Below are 25,307 nucleotides of genomic sequence, written 5' to 3' on the forward strand. Positions count from 1 at the left end.
GTAAAAAGCCCCAAAAGTGCTTTTAAACTGTAATTGTGTAACTCCGGGACAGGGGGTCGCAGCTAGCTGAAACTTGGCCACTGTGGAGAGTCCCCTCCGGCATGAGGGTCTGGCAAGTTTCGGCCCAGCCAAACTGACTTTTAATATATATATATATATAAATATTAAGAATTGTATTGTGTTTCAAAGCAGGGATAAAAGCCTGCGAAAGTCACTGGCTCTGTTCAATGTTAATGCTCAGGGGGGCAACCCATTGTCTACAACAGACCCCCTGATCAAAGGTTCAGTCACTCTGGCTGTATACATTAGGGCGGAGAAACGCAAGGCTTGAGTGGTCTGTAAGTGCTATAATTCACACTTACAGACAAAGGATTTCCTGACCAGATCCAAGTCTGGTAGACTTATAGGCGCCCTGACTTTTGTGTGGGGCTAAAGAAATGAGACCCCCAAGGTCAGAAGTGCGCATGTGCCAGCTAACTGGGGGCATGATCTAACAATGTTCCCACGTTAGCTGGTCAGGAGGGATTGGGTGCAGATAATTGTCATCCAATGTCTAGCACTCAATGCCAGGGTATAGGACTGAAATCACATATAAACCAGTGTCAGCCCTATGCCCAGTGTCTTTGATTTTACCAACTACTTGATTCCTGATTGCTGTATGAATTGCCAATCCTGTACCTGATTACTTCATTACCCAACCCCTAAGTAAGTGCTATATTTTGTCTGTTATTTGTATCATCTTGTGTGTTCACCTATCTAAGGAATAAACTAATCTTTATTATATCTAAGTCGTGTTCAATTCAACCCAGAGATTTTTGTGTATATTATAACCTATCACTAGCTACCATGACAGGTATATATAGTAATTACACCCTGGAGTGGGGGGTATTTTATATTTAGTAATTTGTACTCTGGGGATGGGGGGGGGGGTAGTATATTATATACTATAATTGTAACCTGGGGTGGGAGGGATTATATTATATATACTGATGCAGCGGCCGTTATTCGAACACATCACGGCGCCAATTTTGAGTTCTCTGCTGTTCCCCACGCAGCATGAACGCGGCCAAGCGCCCCAGGCACCCGCGCTTATCGCGGATGTTTTGTTTGAATTTCATGGATTCTGTTTCTTCGTTTGCAATAAAATGGATGAAATGTAATGTGTACAGTATTGTGCTACTGTCCTACTCTGTCAATTTCATGTTTTTAAAAGTCAGAACACTAAAATTTGTTATTCTGCACTCACCGCGCTCGCATCTTAGTGCGGGGAGGCTGGAATTCATCCCGCGGTTTCAAATCGGGATTCCGATGTACATGACGCGTGAAGTGTTCGAATAACGGCCGCTGCATCAGTAGTAATTGTACCCTTTAGTGAGGGGGGTATATTGTATACAGTTATTGTACCCTCAAGTGGAATAGGTGTATTATATACTATAATTGTACCATGGAGTTGAGGGTATATCTTGCAGGAGTCTGCCTATTTATTGAGATGTTGTTGTGAGGTGCCGTGATAGTGTCCCTGCCCTCGGTGACAGTTGTATGATGATATATAGATGAGGTTTGGGTCTAGAAATGCTTTTTTGGTTTCTCAGGGTAAAACTATTTGGTGTTTTCCTCACAGTGATTTCCAGAGCAACAGCATTTCTACCATTCAGAAGAGCGCCTGGTTTTTTTATTCTTGGGCTGAGTCCTTGTGAGTATTTATTCCCTTTTCATACAGAGACATACAGTACAGATATTTTTGATAGTTTGACACGCCACAGCTTTCTATTGGTTTCCCCGGCATTTTTATAGTTTTTGCCAGAATCTGGTAAAATTAAGTTAAATATACCACCAACAGGGTGGGGTTACAACGGCTAAGATCTGTAAGGCCCCCACCAAGGAAACCTTTTTACTATCAGAAAACATAATGTTTCAAAAGCTCTTTGTACAATGATTTAATTTATGATGAACTTTAAAGTTTGTCCCCTAACAGTTATCACCACCAAAGCAAGCGAAGAAACAAAAATAAAGCACAACCCCATATACCAATGTGCAAATCAAGTGCTGGTGAGAATACATGTTAGAGGACAAATGTCCCATACATTACACAATGTGACAGTGATAATGTTCATATACCACGTGCTGCCAGATACTTGCGGTTTTCAGACCGCAATCAAACAGGATGCAGCAGGCGAGTTTCTGTGGCGCACACTTGGTGAAACAACGATAAATGATTTAGAATTAATATGTGATAGTGACTGAGTGAATAAGAATGCAGACCAGATACATCACTACTTCTCTGCTTCAGCTCTTCTCCATATCGTCACAGAATGTAATTACACAGTCTGGTATGTGGTTAGCCTCATGCAAAGGGAAATGTGAAAAAGGGGTTAACCCCTGAGTACAGTGCTCAAGAGCTGCAGGCAGTGTATACAGTGGTGGGATTCAATTTTTTTTTAGCAACAGGCTCTCTCTCAGGGGGAAGGGGAGAGAGAGACGGGGGGGGGGGGGGGAGAGAGAGCTGGGGGGGGGGGGGGAAGGAGAGAGAGCTGGGGGGGGAGGGCATAGAGAGACCAGGGGGGAGGGAGGCCAGAGAGAGACCAGGGGTGGAGGGAGGCCAGAGAGAGACGGGGGGAGGGAGACCAGAGGGACCAGGGGGGGGAGGGCAGAGAGAGATCAGGGAGGGGAGGGGGGAGGGCAGAGAGAGACAAGGGGGGGAGGGCAGAGAGAGACCAGGGAGGGGAGGGCAGAGAGAGACCAGGGGGGGAGGGCAGAGAGAGACCAGGGGGGAGGGCAGAGAGAGACATGGGGGGGGTCAGAGGGAGACAGGGGGGCAGAGAGTCCCTCTCACATCTCTCCCAGTCCCTCTCACATCTCCCCCAGTCCCTCTCACATCTCCCCCAGTCTCTCTCACATCTCCCCCAGTCCCTCTCACATCTCCCCCAGTCCCTCTCACATCTCCCCCAGTCCCTCTCACATCTCCCCCAGTCCCTCTCACATCTCCCTCAGTCCCTCTCACATCTCCCTCAGTCCCTCTCACATCTCCCCCAGCCCCCTCTCACACCTCCCCCAGTCCCCCTCACATATCCCCCAGCCCCTTTCACATCTCCCCCAGTCCCTCTCACACCTCCCCCAGCCCCTCTCACATCTCCCCCAGTCCCTCTCACATCTCCCCCAGCCCCTCTCACACCTCCCCCAGTCCCTCTCACACCTCCCTCAGCCCCTCTCACACCTCCCCCAGCCCCACTCACACCTCCCCCAGCCCCTCTCACATCTCCCCCAGCCCCTCTCACACCTCCCTCAGTCCCTCTCACACCTCCCCCAGCCCCTCTCACATCTCTCCAAGCCCCCTACATCTCTCCCAGTCCCTCTCAAATCTCCCTCAGTCCTTCTCACATCTCCCCCAGCCACTCTCAAACCTCCATCATATCTCTCCCTCCCCTCCTCCAAGCCTCCCTGGCTGCACACAGGCAGGGGGAGATGGTATGCAGCTGCACAGCAATCACTTCAGTCAGGGCAGGATGTGAGGAGCTCTAGCTGCAGGCACCGGAAGTTCCGGGTCAGACAGCTAGATAGCGCACCTCCCCTGCAGTCCTGCTCTGAAACGTGATTCTACTGCCGGTTAATGCACCGGTTCTGCGAACTTGAAAAATTCCAGTAACCGGTTCGCACGGCTGAATCCCACCCCTGAGTGTATACGATTCAAATGATAATAACCATAATAAAACGATGGCGATCTGGCTGGTGTGTATATATATATATATATATATAAATAGGCAGATGGCACACACATAAACTGGAAATAGGTGCTTGTCCCATACAGGTAATGTATAGATAGGTTCCTTACCGAGTAAATCCGGGATCCCAAGATCACAAGGCAAGAAGGAGACAGCACACTCAGGAGGTACAAAAAAAGCGTGTATTCAGTAGAAAAACTGGAACATAAACCCGACGTTTCGGTCCTTGGCACAGGACCTTTCTCAAGGGATTTATGTGCCAGTTTTTCTACTGAATACACGCTTTTTTTGTACCTGCTGAGTGTGCTGTCTCCTTCTTGCCTTGTGATCCTGGATTTACTCCGTAAGGAACCTATCGGTTCACATCCCGGGCAACGCCGAGTCTCTCAGCTAGTATATATATATATATATACACACACACACAACATTACCATTCTCTAGTCCGGTAAAGAAAGACTGCACTAGGTTCAGTAATCATGAAAATCTGTATTGGGCATCTGAATAGAAAAGGTAAATCAACCAATCCAACGTTTCGGTCCTGGAATAGGACCTTTCTCAAGGACCGAAACGTCGGATTGGGATATCTTTTCTATTCAGATGCCCAATACAGATTTTCATGATTGCTGAACCGAGTGCAGTCTTTCTTTACCGGCCGAGAGAATGGTAATGTTGTATTTCTATTATTTCAGACTAGCACCTGTCTATATGAACCAGTACATTGAGTGCAAGCTGTGATGTTTGCTTATATATACATATATATATATATATATATATATATATATATTTATTTGCACAAATAAAAGCATTTCGTTAGCCACAGAACGGTATCATCTATTTATTTTTTGATTATATATATATATATATATATATATATATATATATATATATATATAATATATATATAGATTACCTGGGAACTGGAAAAACATATAAACAACAATCACACATAAAAACGAAACAATAGCAAAGAGTATATGCAATATAAATCCATATATATATAAATGAATAGATATATCCACAAAGGAAGAAGGTCCTTTGTGGACCGAGACGTCGGTTTGCATATGTGCTGTTGTGTTTTCTAATACAGTTTTTTGCATGAAATTATTAGAGTGCTGTTTCTTTGCTTTCCTTGCTGGGTGTCAGGAATCGGCGTTCTCCTCGCTTCCCACACAGAGCACTCCCTCCCCGTAGGGAGCCCCTGGACACACAAAACAATCCTGCCTTACCGGCCTCCACGGCTCCTCGCCCCTGCCGCCGTCGCGGGATCACTCCCCTCGGCGATTGCTCTGCTCAGTGCCGGGTGCGCCCACGCCCTCCTGCACGCACACCTGCACGCACACCTGCACCATCCACTGGCTCGGTTCACACGTGTACACGAGTTACGGAGCACGCTCAGTCTGCACACTCTTATTCCCGTCCCCCGGACCTCAGGCTCCGCCCCCGCACACTGCACGGGCATTCTCAGGTTACCAACAAGACTCACCTGGCCTGTTATGCCTGCACCAATCTGCAGTGTCTCCCTGTAGCTCTTCCTGTCCCACCTCCGTTCCTAATTGGACCTTCCTGCTTTATCTAGCTCCTCTCTGCTCTCAGTCTTTGTTCGACATAGTCTCTGTATGGAAGTACTTCTGGATTCTCTCAGTGTTTTCACAGGTTCTGACGCGGCTTGTACGACTACCCCCTCTGGCTCTCAATCTCGGCACTCCTTGGACAACGCACACTCTGGTAACCCCTTGAACACGGCTTGGACAACGACCTATCTCCACTCTCCACTCCCTGACTTCGGCGAGGCATCCTTCACTCTATCTCTTCAAACGGTACCAGCAAGTATCGTCTACCTTACTACACCTGGCCTGGCAACGCTTCATACCACACTCCGGACACGCTCCCTTTGCTGCGGGTGCGTGTATTACCACTTCCCCCTTCAGCTCAGGGGTCGGGTCTGGTCTGCGGGCAGCACCGGCGTAACATTATGTCGAGCCCACAAGACGCAGACCAGACCAAACTTCAACAGTTTCTCTTCAATCTGCTTCAGCAAAACCAGGCCATGGTGGATCAAATTGTGACACTTACACGCCAGGTCGCAGTACTCTCAGACAGGGTACTGACCGCGACCCCGCCAGATGTAAGCCCCCACTCCGCAAGCGCAGTTAGCAGCTCAGATGTAAGGATTCCTCCCCCCAAGCCTTATGCAGGTGAACCGCAAGATTGTAGGGGTTTCTTAAACCAGTGTGAGGTGCAATTTAAAATGGCCCCCCAGCTCTACAATACTGATCGCAAGAAGGTAGCCTACATTTATAACCTCCTCACTGGCAGCGCCCTGGCTTGGGCTTCCCCGGTTTGGGAGCGACGTTCTGACCTTACCCAAGATTACCCGGCATTTAAAGCCGAGTTTCAACAAGTATTCGATTCGATATTACCATGGATTGGATTCTCAGAAAAACATTTAAAGACAGGCCTGGCGTACAAGTGGGAAGTGAGTTTTTTCTCACGGACCTTGTATACGCCGATGACATTGTGTTCATAGCGGATACAGCCCAAGAGGCACAAGAAACTTTGAAAAGACATGCAAACCACTGCAAAGAAGCTCGGATTATCCATGAATATGGAAAAGACAAAATACATATTTACCGATACCCAACAGATTCAACTTCAACTGAACGGCAACCCAATCGAGCGAGTGGACTTATTCAAATACCTAGGGTCTATTATTGATAGCCATAGCATAGCAGCTACGAAGGACATCAAAAGCCGTATCGGTAGCGCCACTGCAGCATTCGCCTCCTTAAAGAAATGCTTGTGGAACCAACAGGACGGGACAAATGTAACAAAAATACAAATTTTTAACGCCTCAATACGCACCATTTTACTGCATGGCTCAGAAACATGGACACTACTCAAAAGCGATATGACCCTACTCGAACGATTCCAACTAAGATGTCTACGTAACATACTCCATATTACACTACGAGACTGATGGAAAAATGAAGATGTAAGGTTGGCCTGTCAAAACCAATCCACAATCGACCAGTACATTAAGTGACAATGACTTAGGTGGTTTGGCCACGTCTGCCGTATGGACATCACCAGTCTACCATAGCAGTGCTGCAACACCACACGACCCATAGGCTGGAAAGTGGACTGCAATGTTCCAAAGAAAACGTGGTCGAACAAGGTGGCGCAAGATCTCAAACCGCTCCACTTCACAGTAGCCAAAACCCCAAAAAAATGCCCTAAATCGAGATCAAGGGCACAGAATCACTAGAGATGTATTGAACATCCTGCCGCTGGCCTCCACAACGCATTGCTCCTTACCTTATAAAAGATGAAGCAATGTCGTTTACGGTGTATATACCATACCCACTGTGGGCATAACTTACCACAGTGACAATCAATGGGTAGAGGGGGTGGGGGCTGAGGGTATTTGCTCCAGGGAGGGTGGTTAGGCCTCATAAGTGGGTAGTGGGAGGGGGAGTTAACCCCATAATTACCATAGCTGCTAAGGTGATTAAAGGATTACTGGCCAGTAGTTTTTTTTTATTCTACTGTTGGTGCTATATAGGAGGAAGACTAGGAGGACCAGAAGAACTAGGATGACCTTCATCATGGCAGGGGTAAGTACAACATTTATTTCCTTTATGGTGACTGGCTAATGTTTCAGGTTTAATGGTCAAATTTGGTCCAATTTGCTACTATAATAGTAATAGTGCTTTTTTCTATTACTGTATATGTTGGGAGGCTAGGGGGGTAGAGGGTGTGTGTAGTAGGGTGCCCATTGATTGCCAATGTGGTTATCTTTTCCGCTGTTGAGGGCATAGGTAAGCACAGTTGCAATCAATGGGTTTATTGTCTACTGTTTATTTTAATGTACTGTATTTGCAGAGGATGTCAATGTAATTGTAATGTGTATTTTTTTTGTTTAGCTCCACAAATGGGCAGAAGTGCTACTAGTCCTTTTGCCCAGTTGTATGTATGGTGATGGGGTGGTTAGGCCTCCCGGGTGAGTAGTAAGAAGTGTTAACCCCTTAATTACAATAGCAGTTAAAACCGTGAGGCTAATTAAGGGGTTAACCCATCCTGCAACCATTCTGTGAGGCCTAACTACCCTCCCTGGGGGCACCTTCAGTACACTTTTACCCACTTTTAAAACACCAGTAACCCCTTTATTACCTTAGCAGTTGTAGCCATTAAGGTAAGTAAGGTGTTGCTTGTGTTTTAATGGTTGGGCATTGGCCCTTACATGTTGGTGAAGAAGAGTAGGTATTAAACAGAGGTATTAAACAAATTCTTTGCCTCTGTGTTTACCAGGGAAGAATCAATTGCAATAGTAGTGCCGCAGGAGGAAGCCACAACCTCTATATTAACGAACAATTGGTTAACTGAGGAAGAAGATCATATTCGGCTTGATAAAATTAAAGTAAATAAGGCATCTGGCCCTGATAGCATACATCCAAGAATTCTTAAGGAGTTAAGTTCAGTAATAGCCAAACCATTACATTTAGTTTTCAAGGACTCCATTTCCACAGGCTCAGTACCACGAGATTGGCGTAAAACAGATGTGGTGCCTATATTTCAAAAAGGGAGCTAGATCACAACCGGGGAATAACAGACCTGTAAGCCTGACTTCAATAGTGGGAAAGCTACTTGAATATTTAGTACCTGATAATATTCAGGAATACCTACAGTAATTGAAAACAAAATTTTAAGTAATAGTCAGCATGGATTTATTGAGGATAAGTAGGAATTTAGACCAGAGTAATGCAGTTGATGTGGTCTACTTAGATTTTCCAAAGGCCTTTGATACAGTTCCACACAAAAGGTTACGGTCCACACAATAAAGCAAATTGGACTCAGTAAAAAATATTTGCACCTGGATTGAAAACTGGTTGAAGGATAGACAACAGAGAGTTGTCATAAATTGAACTTTTTCAGGTTGGGCTAAAGTTGTAAGTGAAGTACCTCCAGGGATCGGTACTGGGACCCCTGCTTTTTAACTTGTTTATTAATGACCTTGAGGTTAGCATAGAGAGCAAAGTCTCCATCTTTGCTGATGATACTAAATTGTGTAAGGTAATAGAATCAGAGCAGGATGTAATTTCTCTCCAGAAGGACTTGGAGAGACTGGAAACTTGGACAGGTAAATGGCAGATGAGGTTTAATACAGATAAATGTGAGGTTATGCATTTGGGGAACAAGAATAAACAGACGACTTACAAATTAAATGGGGATAAATTAGGGGAATTTTTGCTGGAGAAGGATTTAGGAGTGCTTGTAGACAGCAGGCTTGGCACTAGTGCCCAAAGTCATTGTGACGGGCAAGGGAAACCAGACTTCATAATAAAGGTTAAGTCCTATGGTTGCCCTTAGGTCCCGTGGGTCCCTGGCAGCTATCCAGCACTATAAAGTGAATAAGAGAAGTGCAAAAATAAAAAACAACAGCAATAAATATGGCTTCACTTTGCAGTCTCTAGGAAACTGTGTACAAGTGTAAATAAGTGAAAAAATAAAGCGCAATAGAGGGCTAGCCACACAAATAACCAAACCAGGAAATACCCAGTGGAAATTGTGCTTGTGATATAGTGAACAAATCACTCACATGGATGTCAAAAGGAGAAAATCTGATTATGCTTGACTTTCTCTTAAAGAAGACATAGCGTGATACAATTTAATACCTGGTCTCCCATGACAGTCATGCAGTAGCTGCAAAGGCAAACAAGATCTTATCTTCATTAAACGGGCAATGGATGGAAGGGAAGTAACAATAATTATGCCCCTTTACAAAGCATTAGTAAGACCTCACCTTGAATATGGAGTACAATTTTGGGCACCACTCCTTAGAAAAGACATTATGGAACTAGAGTGAGTGCAGAGAAGAGCCACCAAATTAATAAAGGACAGTACACTCACAGGAATAATCTGATTTATGAGGAGAAGCTAGAGAAATTAGATTGGTTTACATTAGAAATGAGGCGTGTAAGAGATGTGTGCTGAGGTATACAATGGAAACCGTTTTTAAGGTGAAATTAAAATAAGGCTTTATTGCCTGTTCCACTAAACAATACAGCAAACATAAAACAATAAACACCTATCCCTGTGCAATGGCTAACTTACTTCCCCAGTCTCTCTCTGCAAGGCTGGGGGGGAAAAGGCCCCCTAACCCACTTATCACCTCAAAGTCTCTGCGGTACCTTTACACAGGTGGCCCTTCAGGTCAGTTGTGTCCAGGTAGGTAGAAAGAATGGGAGTCTCACACCCCCTAGTGACGCTTCTCAGTATGGAACCAAAGCAAGTGAGTAATATCTGAATAATGTCCTGAACCGCAATAGCCAAGTGTGACCAATGTAATAACTTCCACGTAGCCACAATATACAGCATTGGTCGGGTCCCCCCAATAGCCTCTGGCAGGAGGTAAGTCTTATATGGGTAGGACCACAATCATGGAAACAACTCACTGTTTAGACAGGGAATGGACACATGTGGCATCGGCCAGATGGGTCAAATCAGCCCTTTTTGGAAGCCTATAATAAAACAGGAATGAAATCTCCTCTTTTGTTTTAAGGCTCAATCGACAAGCTCTCTTGCCATACTGTATGTGCAGATAAGGATTCCCCCTCAGCTGACGTCTGTAGGGGAGCTACTTGGTCCAATATCTATACCTTTCTGAGGCACTATCAGATACACTATTCTTACACGGCAGAGGCATCTTTGGGGAGAAAGGTTCTTTATGCTGTCGTTTGAATTCTCTCCCTATTTTTCTTACTGATACACACTTTCTCACCCATGTTTTGAGCTTTGTTTACGAACATTTCTTTGTTCTTTTTTCTTTGTGTTGCGAGTTTGTGTTTTCATTGCTTAGCAGGACGATGACCAAGGAATTGCATGAGTTATTTATAGACACTCATCCAAGAGTTGAAAGGCTTCTTTCCTACCTGGTGGGAGGACCTGTGATCCCACAGGTGTGTGCTGCCATTATTGGTCTAGAAGAATAGATAATGTAGGAAAGAAAAATGATCTGTATCTCTAGGACCAGTACAGCTACTAGAACTTTACATTACATCCCATTTTTTGTTGTATATTTTCTTCTTTTGGAGTCAGTAAATGAAACATCAGAATTCTCTGAAACATTCATTGTATGTGGAGGGAATTACATTTTAACTTAGGTCGCAATGGATGCATTTTCAAAAGCTTCTACCTTTTTGGTAGAAATCTGCCCATACGTTCGTTTCAGCACATCCAGATTTGCAGATGATCCGAAATGTGTGCACGTTATATAATCTGATATAAAGCAACCAAATGTAATGCAATTTAGGAGGAAGAGAATTCAATGTAAATATTTAAGAAAATAAGAGCCTTTTGTGTTAAACCTGCCGTTGCTTTATGCAACTTTATCTTATTATGTATTAATATTAATGTACAAAAATATATTGCCTTCTGTGTTTATAGGAGTCTGAAGGATAACGTGTTAAAGCATATATACAAGGATGCATTTGAAGGATTACTGCTACTTAAATTCCTGTAAGCTTTGGTTAAACATTTTTATATGTTAGTGTAAAGGAGCAAGCAAGGCAGATAATGTACTCTGAGTGATGTTGGGGAGATGTGGAGGTTGAATGGGAACTAATGACATGGAGCGAAATAAGTGGGTGGCTTGTGGAATGCGGAAATGGGTCACAGATGGACATCCACAGAGTTGAAGACGCCACAAGAAAGTTCACTCACCTCTTAATAAATAGTGAATGAGGTGCACTGTATTTTGTGTGAGACATCTTCCTTCAGAATTAAAGATATGTACATGCCCTCACTTTGCTATACATATAAAACTTATAAACAGTCAAGACCTGTCTTGATGAAACATTGAGATAAAGCATGTATTTGTATATAATGGTGTGCGCCTGTCCATTTCTCCTTTATTTTAGCCACATCACAGTTCATTCACCATTATTATTAGAGGCCAGTACTCATCTCTCGTTAATTAGCCCTTATTCATGGGATTTTCCATCAGCTTCTCTCCTACCCAGCACTTCCCAAATTAAAGCTGCTGGTCACAGTGTATCACTTAAATTTATTTGACATTTTCTCTGTATTATTTGTGACTCATGTTTCTGCTTTATTTTTTTACAGGGACTTGTCCTGCAATAAAATAGAAAAGGTTGAACCGCATGCCTTTGAACCTCTTCCTTTTCTACAGTCTGTGTAAGCACTCTTTGATTGGCCTTTTACATTAGTTTGGTTCAAGGTCTATGTATGGTCTTGATTCCTAATATAAGGATATAAATCTTTAGGGTACCAATTCTTAGGGCCTTATTCTATATTGTCTGAAGTAATGGTTTGTACCTAAAACAGCCAGCATGTATAGAATTTACCTGTTCGTGTCAGTGGTTAGGATACACCTGTTGGAGATGCATACTTAATAATAATTATTGATATATTGCATCCTTCCATGCTGACACACACCATAATCCACTAGATGTATAGTAGAGATTGTCCAATGCATTGAGTAAAGGCGCTGTGATTGTTAGACCTACATTAGATATAGCTAGGTGTCTATAAGACTATATAGGCATCCCTAGGTATTTAAAGGGTTAACCTTATTAGGTGTTGGTAGAGGTATCCAATGAGACAGCACCTATGTTTTATTAGCTAACAAGGAGTTAACCAGTGTGGAGTGTGAATCAATATCCACTGAACCAGTGTGGAGTGTGGATCAATATCCACTGCTGTAGGGAGAACGGCTGATACATAATAACTGCACCTTCCTATAAACAAAACAGTGTGGCTGTGCCAAAGTGGATAGCAGGAAACCTTCAAAAGTATGAGGATGGTCCGCCCTCCCGCACTCCTGTCTAGTAGGTCTGACAGATAATAATAGTACATATGAGGGGAGAGCTCCCTAGTGCAGGGTGTCGCTAAGTCGCATGTCCGCAGTGGCCCGTGTATATAGTAAGGCATGTGTTTTTAAGTCAGAAGCATTTATTAAGTAGAGGGATATGATAACTATATACAAATATATTCATATTCAGGGACAATACAAGGAGCTTTCAAAAGAACTTCATCCCACGGGCAGTACAAAGGACTCGGGCCATCCCTTAAGGTTGGAGGAAAGGAAATTTCACCAACAACAAAGGAAAGGGTTCTTTACAGTAAGGGCAGTTACAATGTGGAATTCATTACCCATGGAGACTGTGATGGCAGATACAATAGATTTGTTCAAAAAAAGGTTGGACATCTTTTTAGATGGGAAAGGTATACAGGGATATACCAAATAAGTATACATGGGAAGGATGTTGATCCAGGGATTAATCCGATTGCCAATTATTGGAGTCAGGAAGGAATTAATTTTTCCCCTTAATGGGGTTTTTTGTTTGCCTTCCTCTGGATCAATATGTATAGATACAGGATAAAGTATCTGTTGTTTAAATTTAGCATAGGTTGAACTTGATGGACGGAAGTCTTTTCAACCTCATCTACTATGTAACTATGTATAGGTGCTGCATGTGGTAGGGGTGAGGAGCTTGTTCAGATAGCTGGGTAGCTTGCTCATAAAGAATTTGAAGGCAAGACAGGAAAGGTGAACTTTGCGCCTAGACTCGAGTGATGACCAATCTAGTTCTTTGAGAATTTCGCAGTGATGTGTGTTATAGTTGCATTGGAGAACAAATCGACAAATTGAATTGTAGAGGGTGTCAAGTTTGCTAAGGTGGGATTGAGTTGCCGAGCAATATACTACTGTATGTCTCCATAGTCAATAATTGGCATTAGCATCTGCTGTGCGATACGTTTTCTGACCAGGAGACTTAGGGAGGATTTGTTCCTGTAAAGTTCCCTTGTTTTGGCATAGGTCTTGGTTGTCAGGGTATCAATGTGCATCCCGAATGTTAAGTGGGAGTCCAGCCATATGCCCAGGTATTTGAAACTAGTAACAGGAGTTAGGGTGGTGTTAGTGTTAGTTCTAATGTGGAGCTCAGTCGCTGGAAGCTTTAGAAATTTAGTCTTGGTCCCAAATACCATTGTTACAGTCTTGTCAGTGTTTAAAAACAGTTTGTTTTGGGAAATCCAGTTTTCGAGTCTCAAAAAGTCAGACTGAAGTATGTGTTGAAGATCAGAGAAGCTATGGCTGTGTGCATATAGGATTGTGTCATCTGCATATATGTGTATTGAGGCTTCCTGACAAGCTGTGGGAAGATCATTGATGAACACTGAGAAGAGTAGGGGCCCCAGAACAGAGCCTTGCGGGATGCCACAGGTGATATCCAGGGGGTTAGAGTTAGAGCCAGAGATGGACACATGTTGGGATCTACCTGATAGGTAGGACTGAAACCAGTTTAAAGCATGTTTCCCTATTCCAGAGCTCTGGAGTTTGTTAAGCAGGATAGCATGATCAACAGTATCAAAAGCCTTTGCAAAATCTAGGAATACTGCACCAGTGAGTTGACCCCGTTCCATTCCACACTGGATTTCATTGCAAACTTTTAGCAGGATAGTCACGGTAGAGTGTTTGGGGTGAAAGCCAGATTGGAATTGGCTTGGGAAATTTGTCTTGTTATAGTAATCGCTTAATTGGGAGTGGACACATTTTTCCATGACTTTGGATAGGATTGGGAGAAGGGAGATTGGATTGTAGTTTGAGACAGTGTTTTTGTCCCCACTTTTCAAGATAGGGACAACTCTGGCAGCTTTCCAGGTGTTAGGGATATGGCCTGCAGACAGGATAGAGTTGACTATGGAAGCAATTGGTTTGGCAATTGCTGGGGCACCAAGTCTTAGGAACCTAGATTGTAGTAAGTCAGGTCCACATTGGCTGCTTAGTTTTAATTTGAGAAGCGCTTGTGTAATCTCCTCTTCGGATACTGGGCCAAATTGAAATTGTGGGCAGTGTTGGGAGGGGGTGGGGCTATAGGGATACTCCCAGGATGAGATTCAGGTTTGTGGTTTGGGTTGCGTTTCGCTAATAAGTTAGTAGCACACCCCACAAAGTAATCATTGAATGTATTTGTAATGTCGGTGGGGTTTGTCAGAGTAATATCGCCCTTAGTGATATAACAAAAAAGGGATACCGGCGCCTAATAAGTCCAATTAGGTGGATTCCTTGATATCCAGTGAAGATAGTTCAAATTTCAGAATGATCAGCAACCTGTTGATTTTGTGATGACCAGATGCAGCCTCAATCGTAGGGAGTGGAACATGAAATGAAAGCTATTTAGTGCAACACAGCTATGTTAATTTATACAGACATAAACTCACAGAACATACCAACAACACAAACAGGACTAATAAACACAGACAGGACTAACAGCTGCAAAAGCAAAGCTATATAATAAAATTAGTTTAATATAACTATAATAGATAAAAAGTGGTGGACAATAGAAGGAACGCCAATCCGGTTGGGTAAAACCTGAGTAAAACTCACAGGATGGCAGAAAGTTAAAGGCAATGTACATCAGCTGAGCTGATAAATTCTAACATCCACGTGTAGAGGATTCGCAGGGCTTCCAGATCACCGTAAGCTCTCCCGTGTGTCCTGGTTCCTTACACCCGGAAGCGACGTCTCTGGTGTGCTTCTCCAAGTCCTGTGTCAATTCGGGGCCGGTGGTGACGTCAGCGGACGTTACGTCACACGCGGGCGGGACCTTTTGACGATACTGGAAGGGACGGCGATCCCAACTACCCCGCTACTCCTCACCATGTAATGATAGTCTGCATAGATACTACTTCACTTTCAATGTCCTGCAATGTCCAACAGTAGATAAAATAGCCCTACGCGTTTCGTATGCGTACACACACTTCTTCAGGGGTTAAAAAGTAATGTCAGTGATGCCCGGAATTTAAACTCCCGCCCCCAATCTGATTGGTCTGTCAATCATGGCAGCCTTAAAACAATACCTACTTGGCAGTTTGAAAATCACTGAACATTTGATAAGCTTTGCAATTGTATCAACAAAAGACAACAATGACCTAACACATTCACTAAACATAAAAACACATAAAAATATAATACATAGATAAAATGGCATATAAAACATAAAGCAATATAGCATAATAGCAATAGTGGTTATAAACTAGTAAGGAAAATAAACGATCACAGAAATGCTCCTAACTCAAAATCTATATTAAGACCTTTCGGGGAGTGTGTTTGTAACTCATAAATCCAGTATGCCTCACGCATACTGGATCTTTGTAGCCTATTCCCACCTCTTGGGCTAGCTGGAATAGCCTCAATTGCCTGACATTTCAGTCCATTGGGATTTTTGCTATGATGAGTGAGGAAATGGTGGGATACGCTATGAGTAACTAGTCCCTTTTTGATGTTGTATAAGTGTTCATATACTTGCCTTTGGTATGTTCTGCCTGTCCTTCCTACATATTGTAGGCCACAAGGACATTGGAGTAAGTATATGACATAACACGTATGGCAATTAATACATGACCTGATAGGATATTCCTTCTGTGTAACATTTGATTTAAACCTTGCATTACTGCTATATGCACATGTCATACATTTTGACCATTTAAAAAACCTTTATCTTTCTTATCATTGTGCTGTTTCAGATGGTTAAGTGGACAGCTAGGAGCTAAATTAGATTTTAAATTTGTGGCCCTAGTGAATATTACTGTCGGTTTCGCAGGAAGAATTTCTGCCTCCCTTTTTTGTTATACTCTTGTGTTCTGATTGTACCATCAGAAAATCATCTGGACCTAGCTTGCCACTAGGGCCACCCTCACATTAGGGTTTCATATTTATCTCCATTAGCGCTATTCTACATCACCATTTTTTTCTTTTCATCGCCCTTAGTGATGTTACTTGGCTGTTGATGGTTAGAAGGATGGAATATGTTGTTGATAACCTTCCAGAAGTTAGCTGGGTTTGATGTGTTCTGGTGGAGATTTTCAGAGTAATATTGTGCTTTTGCATGCCTTGTTTGCCTTGTGCACATGTTCCACTGGCAACCGTAGTGATTGAGATCCTTGGTAGTGCCAGTTACTTTGTGGCTTTTCCACAAGGCATCCCTGAACTGGTAGAGTGCTATAAGGTCAGTTGTAACCCATGGAAGGTGGGCATCCCGTACCCTTATTCTGCATAGTGGAGCATGGGTATCACAGAGTTTTAAGAACTCGGACTGGAAATAGTCGAGCGCAGAATCAGGGTCAGGAATTAAATCGATTCTGTGCCAAGGGCAGTTGGTAAGGTCAGCCAAAAACTGTTGTGGGTTAAAGTTTCTGAAAGTTCTAGTGAGGAGAACTTTATGGCTTGATTGGGGTGGTTTAATTTTCCTTACACAGTACACTATTGCATGGTCTCTGAAAATGTCAGGAAGGATGCCAGAGGATTGGATTCTGCTGGGATTTGAGGAGAGTATCCAGTCAAGCAAGGAATGGTTGTGCAATTTCAGGTTTGTCCGTGTGGGTTGGGAAATGAGTTGCGATAGGTTAAGCGATTTAATTTGTGTGTGGATTTTGTGGTTTTTAGGGTCAAGCCAATTGAAGTTGAAATCCCCAAGAACTAGCAGCTCACTCTTCTCATTCAGAGAGGAAATAGAGCCAAGAAACTGGGTGATATCAGTCAGAGATTGTAGAGGGGCTTTAGGGGGGCGGTAGATGCCAGCTAGCAAAATGGGCTTAGAAAAGGGGAGGCAGATTCTGCCAACTAGGATTTCAAAAGAGGTTGGGCTTGGGGGGCAATTTAACAGTGTAAATTGTAATGTGTCTACAATATAAAATAACACCCCTCCTCTCTTTGACCTATCTCTCCTAAAAATGGAGTATCCCTGAATGGCAATATGTGCATCAGGGGTTTTAGGGGTTAGCCATGTTTCTGTAAGAACGATGGCCTTTGGTTTATGCACAAGGCACCATGCCCTTAGTTCATCCAGTTTGGGCAGTAGACTCCGGATATTTATATGGGCGACAGATAGCCCTTTTTGGAATTTGAAGGGGGTATTCTCAGGGGTGTGGGACAGAGTTGAAGTGGAAGGGCCTGGGTTAGATTCAATATCACCTGCTAAAGAGAGTAATAGTATGAGTAGAAATTTGAGTAGTTGTTTGCAAGTTGCTACTTTATGATGACTGCCATTTGAGTGTGCAGTGGTTGGTGTGCTGGTTTTCAGAGTTCTCCACCAACATTCAGTAGATAGTGCAAGGCTTTTGAGTAATCCAGGGTGTATGGTGATGTTGGGTGTGGGCCAGGAGGGAGGCGTTTGTAGTGGACAGACAGAATAACATTTCAATGAGGCCATGAGAAAGAACAAAGTGGAGGTAAAAAGCAGGTTCATTATGCCAGAGGTAGGTAATGCTGCATGGAGCTGTTGTGAGCCAAGTGTGTGTGTGCGCAGACTAAACAGCATGAATCATAATGTGATCAGAATAGCTCACCGTTTGTAGCCATGTGCAGTAGGATGCAGTCCCCAGTCACCTGTAGTCAAACTATAGTCTAACTATCTGCTCACTTAAAAGCTCACTTAAAAGCTCACTTAAAAGCTCACTTAAAAGCTCACTTAAAAGCTCACTTAAAAGCTCACTTAAAAGCTCACTTAAAAGCTCACTTAAAATGCCTCACTAAAATGCCAATGCAGGTCCTGCAAATGCAGAAGGGGTATTGGTTTTATACAGCTAAAGCAGTCACATGACCCTCCCCCTCCCCAATAAATCAGCTTGTTCCAGTTTGTCAATTAACAGCACAGAGTTAAGAGGGAAAAAAAATAAACCCCTTTTGATATTTAAACATTCTAACTTATATCAATGCTAAAGGCCGCTGAGTCAATCTTTTAAACAGGACTTGCACATCAGGGACATACTTATATCAATGCTAAAGGCTGCTGAGTCAATCTTTTAAACAGGACTTACACATCAGGGACATACCTGTGAAGAGAATGCAATTAGATCAATGTCATATCAGCTGAGGTTATTGGTCTTGCATGAAGAATGTAAGTATATTAACTATAGTCTAACTATCTTCTCACTTAAAAGCTCACTTTAAATGCCTCACTAAAATGCCAACGCAGGTCCTAGTGGGAAATATGAATTAGCCAATGGGAGAAGCGCCTGCGAGCTGTATCTCCCCCGGCTAACTCATTGCCACCCACTGGGCAGGCTCTGCCTAGTCTAGGAGACTCAAAAGGTGTCCCCACAGGGTGCCTTTTATCTCCAGACCTGGACAATCACCCTTCCTTGCCAACCAAACAGTTTTCTCATCTCTGGACATCCTCTCCTCTTTGAACTACAGACTCTATGCAGACTTGCTGGCACCTTAAGCAGATGCCCTGGCTGACTGCATAGAGCCTTATAATAAATGTATAAAACAGATGAAACAGATTTTAATACATGGGGATCTTGGGAAGACTCATGACTGTAAGGGAAATAGGACTGAGATATCGGGGCTCGAAAACCAGGAGTCTGGGGGACACTGGGCAGCCCCGGTGTAATTCCACCCACGTACCTGCTCGCTGTGTAGAATGAAGGCACTACTGGTATCTCTGGCCACCGAACTCCTGAAACACAAATAATTGTATTCTTACCCAAATATCCCACCTAAAACTTACACACAGAAAGTTTCATGAGTCTGGGCAAAGGGAACATGGAAAGTGGAAAAACAGGGGTCACTTTAACTTTTCATGCTATGATACCTGGCCCTGGCTTATAGTGCTAGGTAGCTGCCAGGGACCTATGGGGCCCAAATGTAACCAGGGGGCTTAACCTTTATTATATAGCTTGGTCACCCTTGCCCATCACAGAGTGTACTGTAGTTATCCCAGGGTGGGTGGTTAGGCCTCCCGGGAGGGTTGCAGGAGGGGTTAACCCCTTAATTACCTTAGCGTTAGTATCCGCTAGGGTATTTAAGGGATTAACCCCTCCCAGAAGGCCTAACCACCTGACCCAGGGCAACTACCCCCTTTAACCACCCCCTCAATACAATGAATCAAACACATTACAATCAAATACAGTACAATCACATACATTACAATCAAAACAAACACTAGCCATTTAATCCATTGATTGCCACTATGGTTTTCTATGCCCTCAAAAGAGGTGCAGATAACCACATTGGCAATCAATGGGCACTATTTTACCTACCCCCAACAACCCCCGACCACCACACACAGTAATGGGCTAAAGCACTATTAGCCAAGATTCTCAAGGAGCCAAGTTCGGTGATAGACATACTATTATATTTAATATTCAAGGACTCCATTTCCACAAGCTCAGTACCCCAAGATTGCCGTAAAGCAGTTGTAGTGACTATATTTAAAAAGGGGACTAGTTCAGAACCCAGGAATTACAGACCTGTAAGCCTGACTTCATTATTGGGGAAGCTACTTGAAGGTTTAGTACGAGATAATATTCAGGAATACCTAATGGAAAACAAAATTATTATTATTAGTCAGCATGGATTTATGAAGGTCAAGTTGTGAGAACTAAACTTATTTGTTTCTTTGAGGTGGTAAGTAGGAATTTTAGACTAAGATAATGCAGTTGATGTGATCTAGTTAGATTTTGCAAAGGCTTTTGATGAGGATCTACACAAGGTTAGTGTACAAATGAAAGGAAAATATAAAAATATGGTTGAAGGATATACAACAGAGAGTTATTGTAAATGGAACTTTTTCAGGTTGGACTAAAGTTGTGAGTGGAGTACCTCAATGATCGGTATGGGGATCCCTGCCTTTTAACTCTTTTATTGATGACCCTGAGTTTGGCACAGTGTCACGTTTGTGCTCGTCACAAACCGGGACTGGACCGTGGGGCTGAGGTGGGGATGGATATACACAGACCTTAGACCATGAAGCCGGGTCCGGAGTGCAGATTCCGTGGTCAAACGTAGCCGGGTCAGGATTGGAGAAGTCAGGGTTAACGATATCCAGGCCGGGGTCAGGGCAGGCGGCAAAGGAGCATAGGTTGAGGTCACAGACCGGGGTCAGCATCAGGAAGAACTTCAGAGTAAGTGCTTCAGCAAAGGAGCAGTCTCCGGACGGAGGAGATCCCAGGACACAGGAAGCTTCAGCAAAGGGGCTTCAGCACAGGAAGGTCCAGATGGGCCAGGCAGAGATGCTAGAGGCTCCAGGACACAGGAAGCTACAGCACAGGGCTTCAGCACAGGAAGGCCAAGATGGCCAAGCAGAGGAGTTGTGGAAAGCACAGTAACATCAAGAAGGATTCTGCTCAGCAACTTCCTGTGGGAAGGGCTGACCCTAAATAACATGGCTAGCGAATGGAAACAGCTGCACAGGAGGCATGCAGCCTGCAGTGATTGCAGGAGTAGGGAGGGGTTTGACTGGAAATTGTATAGCTCTGTAAGGAATGAGTTCAGCCAAACCCAGGGGCGGATTCCTTACAGTACCCCCCCCCCTTCAGGCGAGCACTCCGGGCGAGCAGGGGCAGGATCAGACAGATTTGAGCGACATAGAATTATTTCTGAATTGTCTTGGGCAGGTAGTCGATCTGTGGTCCAGCAGTTCGTTAGTGAATACCAACCTTAAAAGTGAGAATAGTGGTACTGGAAATGATAGAGGCCAATACTCCTGGCCATATGGGGATTGGAGGGCATCAGGTCCGAAGTCTGGGCATCCACAGAGGATGCAGTAGGCACAAAAGAACAAGCAGGGGGAAGCATACCGTGCCCCCAGTGAGAGCACAAGAAGCAGGGACGGGCACCTCAGGTAAAGTAAGGAAGTCCTATAGGAGTGTTTCAGTCTTTGACGATGATAACATGAAATCCAGAGAGAACACATCAGGCACCACACAGGAACCCGCGGGTGTAGAATCTGCTTGAAAGGTGAGAGAACAGATTTTATCTGGTACAGCAGGAAGCAAGGTGAGCGGTAAACATGACTTAGAAACAGAAGTCTAGAGAGAGAAAAACTGTTCTTTGCTGTGAGGGACTTGAAGTCATTATTGGTTACCACAGCAGCTGCAGAATAGTCAGTGAAGGATATATTTGTTCCAGAAATTGATGTATGAGAAGTAGCAGTGGTCACACTAGGTAGAGCACAAGAATCCGAGACAGGTACTGTATACTGGTCTCTGAACTGGGTATTTGTGAAACAGCAAGGGCAAGACTAGGTACTTCAATTGAATCAGAGGACATTGCGCTTATCTCTGAAGTGGGAGCCAGAGGGTTAACAATAGGTATACCAGAACCTGTGGGGGTTTTTATGGCAGGAACCTTAGAAACAGAGGAAGGTTTATCCCAAACTGCATGGGCCCCAGCAATAGGGGTGCTGGTCATGGAAGAATCAGAATGAGGTATTTTTAACCATGTGGGGATATTGGTGAAAGGTCTGCTTGTCACTGAAGTGGGTGTCTGAGAGTCCATAGTAGGAATACCAGATACTATGGGAAACTTTGTGGCAAGGATCTTAGAATCAGTCCAGGAGGCTCCAGCCATTACAGGCACCTCAGAGTTTAAAACAGGAGTTTTAGCATTAGTGATAGGCATATCACATACTACAGGAGAGTCAGAGAAAGGAAAGCCTGCTTTTACATAAGGAGTTTTAGCAGTGGCACAGGTTAACACAGGAAGTGCTGGAGAATCCTTAGATGCAGTGACATGGGACTGAAACCTTGCAAAGGAGTCAGAGATAGGCTGATCTCTGAAGTGGTAATTTGAGAAGCAGCAGAAGGGGAAACAATTGCTGTGGGAGGCTCTAAGGGAAAAGGTTTAGGGTCAAAGGCAGGGATTTCAAATGTCTGAGAAACAGGAGTGGTTTCACTAGGAGCTGCAATAAAGTATTAAAAGTATTAAAGTATTAAAAGTCTCACATACAGATTGCAGATTCAGACACAAGAAAACAAGGTATAATAAAATATATATATATATAAATAATCTGGAAAAAAAAGTGAAGAAAGAGTTACGACAGGATCGTGTTTCAACAAAAAAAAAAAAACAGACGAATTTAGAGAACATTCATTTTCATGCAGAGAAAGGAAACTTGAATCAGAAACAGGGCTAGTGAAAAATTCCTCTTTAGGTTTTTGACACGCAAAATCAGTTTAGTAATTCCAAGGCGACAGGGGTACCCCCAAGGGTTTAGTAACAGGACTAGGAGTGCAGAGGGACTGCCACGTTGCAAAGGGGCTGGCCAGTATTTCAGAAAAAGTCTCAGGGAACCCCGTAGCATGAAGTTTAGCTGGAGCAGGGCGATGAAAGCAATGAATTCAATAACTTGAGCCTTAAGGGGGACACAATGTGCAAGCTCTGCCTTTAAACCTAGGGGTTGAGAACTAACAAGGGTTACAGCAGGCATAACATTAGAGACCGAGAAATCTAAATGTTTATTTATATATATGTATATTGTTTAATTAGTATATAATTTAATAACAACAGGTACAATGACATGGACCATACTAGATCTTGGAACACTGCTCAAACTATATGCCAGATATGATGTCACGGGGTGGTATCTAATTGGGTCTCCAGAAGACCTTTATGTGAATTTGCGCTTAGCAATTAACTAATTAATGCAAAGACCAATCAGCAAGCCTTTTCACCACCTCATTTCTTATTTAAAGGCGGACTGAGCAGTGCCCCAAAATATCCCTAAGGAAGGCGTAGTAGCACCGAAACGCGTAGGATACCTATTTTTAGAATCATTGACTTTGATAAGTGTGCAGGCGCTCACTGAGGTCAAGCTAAGATTCTGTTACCCAGGAACTATAGCCAGAATGGCAGTGTTCAAGAGCGAGGAGTGCATAGAAAATCCTGTATCCCGTATCGGAACACCGGAAGTGCGGAGTAGCGCGTCAGAGTAGAGGACGACGACGCCAACCAGGACACCAGCGGCTGCACCAGAGAAACTCCAGGAGGCACTGCAACACCCCCCGAGTGGGAACACCTGAGGGACAAGCGTAGCAGACGGAGGGACAGCAGCATCATCGGCTCCTGAGACAGCACTTAGCACCGGTGAACTAGAGGGACACTGCATAACTCGACTCAACGAACAGCCCACGCTCACATCTTGATTGAGCAGAGAACACTCACCACTCAAACAGGCAATAGTTTTTGTTTTTTTTATTTTGTTTTGCTTATCATTCATGCATTGAATTATTTATTTATTATTTACTATATATTGTCCAATATAATATCTGTTTTTGCTACAGCGCCCCTGTTTTTTGTGTTTCACTTGAGTTTGAAACTGGAGACATAGAAAGTTCATCTTTTGGCTCTAGGCATGCAACATTGGCTTGGAGGTTCCAGGGGAAGAACTGCGACATAGCGAGAAATTCCTTAAAGTTCCAGTCGAGTATTCGGTCACGTTCAAGGAACTCTTCCCTAGACAGTGCTCTTACTTCAGACAGGGATAGACATTCTAACAGGGTCCGGTTCTCAGACAGGGACCGGTTTACAGACAGGGACTGGTCCAAACCCACCTCAGCATGGTCTGTGGTTGTGGGGCTGAGCATACTGTCACATTTGTGCTCGCAACAAACCGGGACCGGACCATGGGGCTGAGGTGGGGATGGATAACGATATCCAGGCAGGGGTCAGGGAAGGCGGCATAGGATCATAGGTTGAGGTCACAGACCGGGGTCAGCATCAGGAAGAACTTCAGCGTAGGTGCTTCAGCAAAGGAGCGGTCTCCGAACGGAGGAGATCCCAGGACACAGGAAGCTTCAGCACAGGGCTTCAGCACAGGAAAGCCAAGACGGCCAAGCAGAGGAGTTGTGGCAAGCACAGTAACACCAAGAAGGATTATGCTCAGTAACTTCCTGGGGGGAAGGCTGACCCTAAATAGCATGGCTTGCGAATGGAAACAGAGCTGCACAGGAGGCATGCAGCCTGCAGTGATTGCAGGAGCATGGAGGGTTTTGACTGGAAACTGCATAGCTTTGTAAGGGATGGGTTCAGCCAAACCCAGGAGCGGATTCCTTATACACAGAAGAGCAAAGTCTCCATTTTTGGTGATGACTCTAAATTGTCTAAGAAAGTGTAGCCCCCTTTCTCTATGCCTAAGGGAACTACGCGTGTGACTACGCGTGCTACTGTACCTGTTTGCTCACAGGAGGCCTAGGCCTTTGCCTCTGGGAGCCTGGGAGCCTTGCGTGCAGCGCCTCCACCAATGGGGGATCCCAGTGTTGGCGGGATAACCCCTCACAGGAACCATTACACAGAAAAGAATAATACACCACACAATGAATATAACTAAGGGTTACTGTATACACATACTAACACATACAATAACGGCAATAACTGTACCCACAGTATACACTCAATAACCCAACACAGGGTGGTTCCCCCAAAGTACTGAGGGTGCTGTGGCACCAATTCCCCTTGGGTCCTGTCCCAGCAATTCCCACCCAAATTTGAGGTAGTGCTACCCCCTGTGGATGTAGGTGCACGTTGGGTACCTAACAGTACTCCAGTACCCAGGTGCTGCTTGGCATAGTGAGTTGGAGCGGGTCCCACAACACAAATCCCCTCTCTCCTAAGGGGTCAGGATCCTCCTTGATGTGTGAGCTCCAGCCAGAGGGTCTCACAAAATGTCTATGGAGCCTGTAACCTGGTCCCAGACCACAGGGCACCGGTAACTGGTGTAACAGTACTGGTAAGGGGAAGAGTCCCTATCTGGGGCCTTCCCTACAATCCTACTTTGCTAGTTT

General features: G+C 44.2%; 1 protein-coding gene across 6 annotated transcripts in view; it reads left to right on the top strand.

Moving 5' to 3' along the window:
• Positions 1 to 25,307, top strand: part of LOC142486596 (leucine-rich repeat-containing protein 37A2-like) — a 176,660-nt gene that overhangs the window by 18,489 nt on the left and 132,864 nt on the right. For 4 of the 6 annotated variants that reach the window (XM_075585191.1, XM_075585188.1, XM_075585189.1 and 1 more), the window contains exons 2-4: positions 1,622 to 1,693; positions 11,163 to 11,234; positions 11,841 to 11,912. In XM_075585191.1, the coding sequence (XP_075441306.1) occupies positions 1,622 to 1,693; positions 11,163 to 11,234; positions 11,841 to 11,912 (216 nt within the window). The remainder of the gene's footprint in view (positions 1 to 1,621; positions 1,694 to 11,162; positions 11,235 to 11,840; positions 11,913 to 25,307) is intronic. The other 2 variants (XM_075585192.1, XM_075585190.1) reach the window with 2 other exon arrangements.

The sequence above is a fragment of the Ascaphus truei genome, unplaced genomic scaffold (assembly GCF_040206685.1).
Source record: "Ascaphus truei isolate aAscTru1 unplaced genomic scaffold, aAscTru1.hap1 HAP1_SCAFFOLD_97, whole genome shotgun sequence".
NCBI classification, from domain to species: domain Eukaryota; kingdom Metazoa; phylum Chordata; class Amphibia; order Anura; family Ascaphidae; genus Ascaphus; species Ascaphus truei.